The sequence below is a fragment of the Sminthopsis crassicaudata genome, chromosome 2 (assembly GCF_048593235.1).
Source record: "Sminthopsis crassicaudata isolate SCR6 chromosome 2, ASM4859323v1, whole genome shotgun sequence".
Classification (NCBI taxonomy): domain Eukaryota; kingdom Metazoa; phylum Chordata; class Mammalia; order Dasyuromorphia; family Dasyuridae; genus Sminthopsis; species Sminthopsis crassicaudata.
In genome coordinates this window covers 537,316,662-537,325,730 of record NC_133618.1, presented here as the reverse complement: position 1 = coordinate 537,325,730, position 9,069 = coordinate 537,316,662, and the positions used below count along the sequence as shown (strand labels likewise).

Sequence of the window (9,069 nt, the reverse complement as noted above, 5' to 3'; positions counted from 1 at the left end):
TTTTAAATTTAGCATTTATTAAGTATCTCCTGTGTGTTCACACTAGAAAATCCCAAAAGTTTCAGTGCAGTTTTAAGTTTCAGTAGCTGTTATGTTAGTATTAATGTGATTGTTCTTGAAACAGCTGCTACCCTCAAGGAGATATATTCCACTGTAGGCAAAGAAGATTATCAAATAGAGAAAATTCTGGCCATAAAGACTAGAAGATACAAAGGAAAGATCCAGACAGTACATTAGAAATATCTGAGGAGGCTCATTAAACAGTAAGGGGAAATCGTAGGATCAGAGACTTATGCAAAGCAGGTGACATCTCAACTGGACCTTTTAGATAACATAAGGAATCTTATCTCTGGGATTACATTCAAGAGTACAACGCAAGTTCAGAGAAAAACTAGTGATAGTTTCCCTACATCACAAAAAAGCATTAAGTCTGGAGAGGTTAGAAGCAATGTTAGAGAGAGCTTTAAAAGATAGAGATTTGTTTTTGTTTTAACCTGAAAATGCTTCAAATATTTGAGAAAGTAGTGGTCATACCTGTGCTTTAGGAAGATTATTTTAGCCAATATATAAAGGATGGATTGGAGGAATTAGGCTAAATAGAAATAAAGGAGGGAAGTGAATTTCTGTTTTTGAACATGTTCAATTTGAAATGCCACCATTTCATATATGGCTGTTCTGTGTAGAGGTGAATATAGATACATAATCGTAATCAAACTAAAGACTGTAAAGTCACAAGTTATTTCACCAGGGGAAAGTGTAGAGAAAAAAGATGATCCCATGACACAGCCTTGGAATACTCATGTTTATGAAGTAAAAATTTATAATGATAATCCCACAAAGAGGTTGAGGAACATCCTACTAGTATATACAAATAGGAAGGATCAAGATAGTGTTAGAAGCTCCAGAAGTCACAGAAGATGAAAACAGAAAAAGATCAGAGTTTAATCACTGAGTTTATTAATAGCTTTAGAGTAGAAGCCCGAGAGTACGGGGATTGAGAAATGAGTGGGTGGCCAGGAAGAACATGTTTTATTAATGTCTCTGAATTTTGAATTTTATCTGTGAAAGGGAAGAGAAAGCTTGTTGAGATGGTTGGGATCCAGAGAAGGTTAGTGAGTAAGGAGCTGTTAACTAGAGAGAGAAAAGATTGGAGAGCAGAAGTGATCCAAGGCACATTCTCCTAAGGAGTTGTATTGAAGGCACATTTAATGAGGTTGGCCTTAACCAAATTTTTGGAAGAGCCTATTAACGTGTGCAGGAGAGAAAGGAGCTCCATGCCATGGGTGATGGGAAAAAAATAAACAGCCAAGCTGTGAAGACATAAATGTACCTCTCTAGTTAGTGAAATGTTCAGTTTCCACCAAAGCCCATGCCTCTGGTAGTAGGTAGTGTTTTTGTAAGTGTTCAGAAATGTTTTTTAAAAAAGCTTGTGTAGGGTGTCCATGGATTTCAGCATATTCTATTTGCAGTATGACCTTAATACATTATTATTATAGTTTTCCCATGTTTAGCTATTATGGTTCCACATTAGGGAGTGACCCTATGAAGCAGCATGAAAACTCACCAAGAATATTTTAACTTAATGCTGTAGTGGCAAAGAATTTTTCTTTTCGTTTGAAAGATAGTTACTAAGCTTTAAAAGTAGTGTTTGGTATTTTATTGTTCAATCATATCTGACTTCAAGATACCACTTGGGGTTTTCTTGGAAAACATACTAGAGTGGTTTGCCATTTGTTTTCCAGTTCATTTTACAGAAGCAAAAAAGGTGAAGTCTCTTGCCTAGGATTACACAAAGTGTCTTGAGGCTGGATTTGGAAGAAGAATCTTCCAGACTCACCACCACCTTTTTGGCCTTTGTTGGTGGCCCCATTTAAATGGACTGATTTGTTAAGGTCATAGCACTGTTAAAACAATTTTATTTGTATCATTACAGCTAAATTCTTGTGTCTGCAGCAGAAACATAAGGTAGCACTTTAGGTATGACATTACCATTCCCCTTAGAAAGAAATCCAATTGAGTATCAGATGTTTTCAGATTTCAGAAATGTCTCCATGTATCCATATATATCCAAGTCAGTAATCTGCTGCAGGAAGGGTGATCTTTTGGATAAATTCATTGTATTTCACTTTGCCATTTGGTCCAATATTAGCTTCTCTCAGGAGATCATCCACTAGAATGAATCACATTAATATCTGAGTTCAGTTTCAGTATTGTTTGTTATGCATCACATTACAATCTTCAGAAATTGAGATTCCCCAAAGAATCTTAACATTATTATGTTAGAATACCCACAGGCATATAGCATTTTCACACATTGAAGAAAGCAAAACCTTGAGTGCAAAATAGATAAGGGTTTGCTTGGTCAGATACTGCAGAGCCTGGCTTTGGATTTTGCCAATCTTAAATGGTTTTAGCCTCAGTTTAGACTATTCCCAAAGACTTGCTAAAATTTGGGAAAGTGAGGAGGAAGGAAGAAAAAGAGACCATTATGAGCAAGAACCTTATTCTCACTCCAGCTTATTCAAAAAAACAGTTTGAACCACCATTTTAATACCAGGATTAGTCCAGTCTAGTCAGGATTCTCTGTCCTTGGGATTGAGTTTAATTTAATAAATGTATATCAAACACCTACTGTATCCCTATACCTAAGCTGGAATCATGTCGACCTGGATGTAGACAGTATGAAGGCAAAACTTTTATTTCTCTCTTCATTATTCCACAATACCAATAAGATAATTAGTACTTGATTATCTTTTGTATTACAATATTTCCTCTTTTTAAAAATGAGAATAGTGGAACTGAAATGAATCTATTTATAAAACCACAAAGCTATAATTAATCTGAGTTTTTTGGTTTTTTAATTGCTTCCAATGTTTCTTCTGGTTCTAGATGCCTGGGTCTATGGAGACTCACCACATACCTTTTTACCCAATACCATCTATTCCCAAGTATGAAGTCAATCCTTGTAAACTCTTTTCCCGCTCTTTTCATCATTTGCTCTAAGGCAGAGATTCTTAACCTTTTGGCAGTATGGTGAAACTTATGAACCCTTTCTCAGAATTATATTTTTAGATACATAAAACAGGATTAGAAAGGCAATCAATTACATTGAAATACAGTTATCAATATGTTAAATAAGTTCATGGATCCCATGTTAAGAATCACATGAGGGCAATTTCTCTCTACTGTAAATTGTTATAACTCTTTTGCAAAGGATTCGACTTTTAAGACCCTTAAATCAGCATATGAAAAGTGTCACCATATTAAATTATCTGGGACAAAGACCCCCATAAACACATATAATTCAAGGCAGTTAGAAAATGTCCTGTGATTCTCTGCTCAGCCATCCTTTCCCAAAGTGTAATTATTATACTCAGTGCCCAAGCTGGAATCTAGTAATAGTAGTTCTGGGTATTTTTAGGAAGTTGAGGAGACTGTAATTTATCTTCCTTCACCAAGAAGTTTCCTACGAAACAGCCGGCTAGTTGGAAACATCCCAGTATGTCGTCCCTAAACATCAAATCCCTCTACTGCTGGGGGCTCTGAGTCACTTTCTAGCAAGATGAAGGCTGCCAGCAGGAGACTCCCTCATGCCCATTTTAATGGAAAACACGATTTTCCAGCATCGTGCTAGTGCCTGATGATACCATCTGGGTAGAAATCAGGTCATGCTCCGTAATGATTTCCTGATCTGATGATCGGTAAAGAACCAAGGTCCTGAAGTAGGCCAGGGCCAGATCTTAGAAATGCCTTCAAGCCTGATTAGCTGCTCAAGATTTAAAAGAGGAAAGAATCCTTCAGCACCTGGATTGCCAAGATCTGATGTCCTTTCTGCCTTGAAGCGGGAGGAAATAAAACTGGTCCTCTCTCTTCATTGGGAACACTACTATTTTCTTTGCTGGCTAAACCAATGATAGATATTTTGGTGGCATGTGTTGTTTGCTTTAGATACAGATCATTAAACACATGAATTAGGAGACTCACAGCAGCCTACTTGCTAACTCTCCATATATTGTTTGGAACCAGATCTGTGATTGCATTGGTAGGATTATTCTACAACTTAAAAGTCTCAGAGAATTGCTTAGAAATTTGACTTGACCACAGTCATAAAGCCCTTATATGTGTCATAGGTAAAGACTTGATTCCAGATCTTGGCTCAAAACTGGATCTTCATCTGCTATAATGCTGCCTCCTAATCCTATAGGCCTGGCAGATAAAGGACCTAGGTGAATCCCTCAGCACTTAAGGGAGAAAATCTGGATGCTGTATCAGTCACAATTTTGGTAGTTATTGGACTGAAAAAGTGAGGAGAAATATTTTATCTTTAAATCCTTTACAATGATTTTAGAATCTTTTGGATAAAACTACTCCCTGGATCCAGAGAATTGTAGAATGGTACAGCTATGATGGATGAGAGATCATCTAAGGCTAAGCCAGCTCCCTTAGTGTAGATGTGGCAAACAGAAAAGGGACTTTGCTAATTAGTGACAGAAGATGGAACTAGAACACAGACCTCCTGACTGAAGTCCATCATGCTAACTAACTCCTTTTTCAACAATGAATATTAAGTTTTTGGACATTCCCTAGAGGGAAAGGAAGGGGAAAGGAACAAGCATATTTTTAGTACCTACTTTGTGCCATGCACTGTGCCACGCAATATACAAATATTTCATGTGATCCTCACAACAACCAAGAGGTGGAGGCAGAAGTCGAGTGACTTCCAAGGTCACATAATTAGTGACAGAGCTTTCTAAATCTAGTCCCAGTGATCTATCCATTCCACCATTTTAGTTATTGAAAAGAATCATAAAATAAATTCAGAGCTGAATGGTACCAGATCATCTAGTCTAATCTTTCCAGTTTGCAAATGGAAAATGGGCCCCAAATGGGTTCTGACTTGCCCAGCTAGTCTGAGGCAGGGGTTGAATATTAAGTTGTCTTGACTCCAGGTTCATCATAATTGAGTTTGGTGAGCCTCCAAAAAATTCAAAGTGCTTTAACACTTCCAGCAGGCATGAACTGCAAAAAGAACTAAGCATTTCAATACTGAGAGTTGTTTATTTGGACCCCTAGCTTTTAGCTGTGTTCTTGACATTACTCTTCAGAAAATGTTCTGCCTCTATTCTTTGTGATAGAAGAGCCCCCAAACCACGGATTATATTGGAAAGTGTGGCATTCAGAGGCAGGGAAGTCACCGATCCAATTTACTTCTGCCCTCATTGAATCATATCTGAACTGTTCATTTCTGAGAACCATATTTTAGGAGAGACATTGATCCTGTTGAACCAGGTCAAGAAGAGGACAGCAAAGATAGTGAAGGACCCAAATATTATACTGTGTGTTGGGAGGGAGAGGCACAATTGTATCTTCAAGGATTTGAAGGACTATCCCCAGTAAGGAGAGTTTTTGTCCCAGAGAACAAAATCAGAACTAGAGGGTGGAAGCTGCCAAGAGGCTTGAAAAAAGGAAAAACTTGCTAAAAATCTTTTGTCCAAAGGTGGAATAGAAGGGGAGTGGGTTCTCCCCTCATTAGAGGATTGCTAGAAGAGGACAGAAGCTTCTTGATCCAGGAACACCTGAGGTTCCTTCCAATATTTGGTGACATGCAAAACTCTAAACTTAGAGAAAAATACACTAGATGTGTGTATTTGGCAAGGGCAGATCTTCTAGTTCCCAAGTTAAGAAATGTCCTAGAAAGGGCTTTATAATCAAAGAGGCTCTTCTGTTGTAGATCTTGGTGTTGAGTCATTCAGAAAGATATTTGTTGGGCAGAATTGGAGATGGAAGAGTGAGTCTTAGGCAAAATCTTGACAGGGCAGAGGTTTGTCTCTGGGTTCATCGTTTTTCCTCATCATGGGTGTTGCCTTCCATCACTGAAAATCTTCAAGCGAAAGATGGGTGACTACTCTTTCACAATATTCTAAAAGGGATTCTATTCCTATACAGCTTAGGAGGACTAGATGACATTAGAGTTCCTTTTTAACTCTGAAACTATTCATTTTTATTCCCTCTTACTTACCCATACCTGAATGCAAAACAAAACCAAACAAAAACTCCATAAAATTCTCAGATCCAGTTCCTGGAAAGGAGATAAGGCCCTTCCTGAAAACATACAGATCCCAATCTATATGATAAAACATGTCTAGCCACACTCAAGTTCAGCTCTCAGACTACTGCCCAAATTATCTTCCTAATGCAGGTCTGAGCAGAAAATCCCCTTTCTCAAAAAGGTTCTTCATGGACTGCAAGATTAAATACTCTGGTGTTAGAGGCTCCAACCCGTTATTTTTACCCTTATTATTACTATTCCCCTTCTTTGCTCTGTCCCAGTAATGGGCCTGAAGAGAAGAAGATCTGAGTTCAAATATGTCTTTAGACACTTATAACCTGGGTAATCCTGAGCAAGTCCCTTCACCACATTTGCCTCAGTTTTCTCATCTGTAAAATGAGCTAAAGAAGGAAATGGCAAAACCAATTCCAGTAAATCATCCAAGACAACTCCAAAGAGGGCCAGCCAGATGGCATAGTGGATAGAGCACCAGGAGGATCTGAGATCAAATCCAGCCTCAGGCATAACACTTACTGGCTTTGAGACCCTTAACCTCAATAGCCTCTCCAAAAACAAAGAAAATCCCAAAGAGTCATACACAACAGAAACTACTGAACAACAATAACAACTATGTTCCAGCCCATCCAGATAAATAGTTCCTCCTTAATTTTGTCCCACTCCCACTGGTCTTTCTGAATTTGTCTCTCTGAACTGTCTCATGGTATAATCTTGTTTTTTCTTCCAAGCCCAGCTGAGGAACCCTCCCACCTCCCCCTTCATGAAGCTTTCCTGATACCTCACAGTATTTTCTTCCTTCTCAAATCTGCCATACCCTTCTGGTTAAAAGCAATTAGCATAATCACTGGTGCACATAAGTCTTATTCCCCCTTCTAGAATGTAAGCTGCTTGAAGAGAGGGATATTGATATTATTTCATTTTGCTAATTCAAATATCTTGCTCTGAACCTCATACATTTCTTAGCTATCTGATAATTTCCTCGGGGTAAAGAACTCTAGATGGGGAAAACACCCTCTTCCAAATTCAGATCTTCAATCTACCATTCATGGTTTCCAGGCCTCAAACTGCTCAAAATCATGAAACTAATCTGTGGCAGAGGCAAGATTTGACCTACAACTTCCACATCCACTGAAGCTGCTTGCCTCTCAATCCACTAAGAAGTAGGTTAAAAAAAAATAGTTGAATGTTTTCTGTTAAGAGCTCTTTGACAAGTTAAATTAGCAATTATTTGAGCACCTAATATTTGCCAAGCATTGTGCTAAATGATGGGGATACCAAAAAAAAATTTTAAAAATAAATGGTCTGGTTTGATTCACCTCCTCCCCCCTAGAAAAACCCCACAGGATCTATTCTGGATAGCAAGTAGATTTCCCACCCACCTTTTTCTGTTGCTTAGATTTGGGCTTTCATTAAATATCAGCTGAATTCCTTGTAGGGGCCAAAGGAAAAAAAAAAAAAAAAAAAAGGAATTAACCAATTAGCCAAAAGGAAAATGATTCCCAGGTTTCTGAGTTGTCATCTAGGGAAAAAACATGAAATTGAGAGTGATGCTGAAGGGAAACCAGCTGAAAGGAAGCAAGATCCTTGATTCACTTATCCCCTGTTCCCCAGCTCTGAAATGGCCGAAGTGGGAGGAAGGGGAAAGGGTAGTTGGGGGAGGGAAGGTTGGAAAAATAGAACTAAAAGGGGTTCGTTCATTCTGGAGCAAGGTCTTTATTTGATGTAGGGGCTTTGAGTTGGAGTTGGAGCCAGAGGAGGATCTGGTTTCTCAAATAAAAAGGCAAGTTCTTAAGAGGCAGAAAGGTTGGCCGAGATTCTGATGATTTGGAAAAGTTTCAACCAGTGGAATCCTCCTGTGCATTCCTGACATACTGTATTTCCCTGGAAATTGTGTGGGTGTTTGTTAGACCAGGATTAATCCCGGGTATTTGCTTTTATTACTGTCAAGGAGCAAAGGTCAGATACGCAAGTGAACTTCCAGAACAAGGAGGGGCCTGAGGAAAAATCCTTGGTGAAAACTACCTTCCAATAAAGGACTGGCTGATTCTTGGAAGAACAGATTTTCCTTAAATAATCACAGGGCCACTGAGTGTAATTTAAAACATTTCAAGCAAATGCCAGCATTTTTGTCCCTGCTTAGAATGAGTTCAATTTCTTATCCAAAATTAGAACTTTAAAAGAGTTGTGTTTTAAATTCATAGAATTTTAGGGGTAGAAAGGGACCTTAGAAAACATCTACTCCAACTGCCTTAAGGGCTACTAGGTGGTACAGCAGATAGGGTGCTGGGTCTGGAGTCAGGAAGGCTCATCTTCATGAGTTCAAATCCAACCTCAGTCACTTCCTAACTGTGTGAGTTTGGACAGGTCACTTAACCCTGCCTCAGTTTCCTCTTCTGTAAAATGAGCTGGAGCTCTCCAATGTCTTTGCCAAGAAATCCTGAGCAGAAGCCTGATGGTCACTTGTCCTTTTAAGCTCTGACCAGTGACCTTGAATGATGGATCACTTGCCTTCAGTGACCCACAAAAGCCCCTTACCTTCCTTGTGAGTTAGCCGTTCTCCCAATTTAGTGAGTTTGGATCTCAGCTCTTCCGCAGTGATGTATCCTTTCTTCTCTTTATCAGTCATCAGCATGGCCAATAGAATTTCTTTTTGCGGCTCTTCTTGTTGCATTTGCTTATGCATGATGGTAAGGAAGGTAGAGAAATCCAGCTCTGCATTTCTGTCTGGAAACACCAAGGCACAAGGGATAAGGAGGTTTCTCCAGAAGAACTGAGAGTTAATGGGAATTTAATCATAAAATAAACATAAACTCAGGACCAAAAAAAAAAAAAAAAGAGGGGACTTGCCTTTTTGGTCTTTCTACAATTGCTTTCCTTGTGGATTGGAGAAGGGATCATATAGATGGTAGATAGAATGTAAGATCAGGAGATAGGAAAACTGGCCTCAGATTAGCTGTGTGTCTCTAAGCAAGTCATTTGCCTTACTTTCCTCATCTGTCAAA

At 38.8% G+C, this 9,069-nt stretch overlaps 1 protein-coding gene across 1 annotated transcript in view; it reads right to left on the bottom strand.

Annotated features, from left to right (window-relative positions):
* The window catches only part of CALML4 (calmodulin like 4), a 15,061-nt gene continuing 5,992 nt past the window's right edge, over positions 1 to 9,069 (bottom strand). Inside the window, exons 4-5 of the mRNA XM_074294724.1 lie at positions 8,603 to 8,791; positions 1 to 2,170 (exon numbers count right to left, since the gene is read on the bottom strand). Of these exons, the coding sequence (XP_074150825.1) occupies positions 2,073 to 2,170; positions 8,603 to 8,791 (287 nt within the window). The 3' untranslated portion in view covers positions 1 to 2,072. The remainder of the gene's footprint in view (positions 2,171 to 8,602; positions 8,792 to 9,069) is intronic.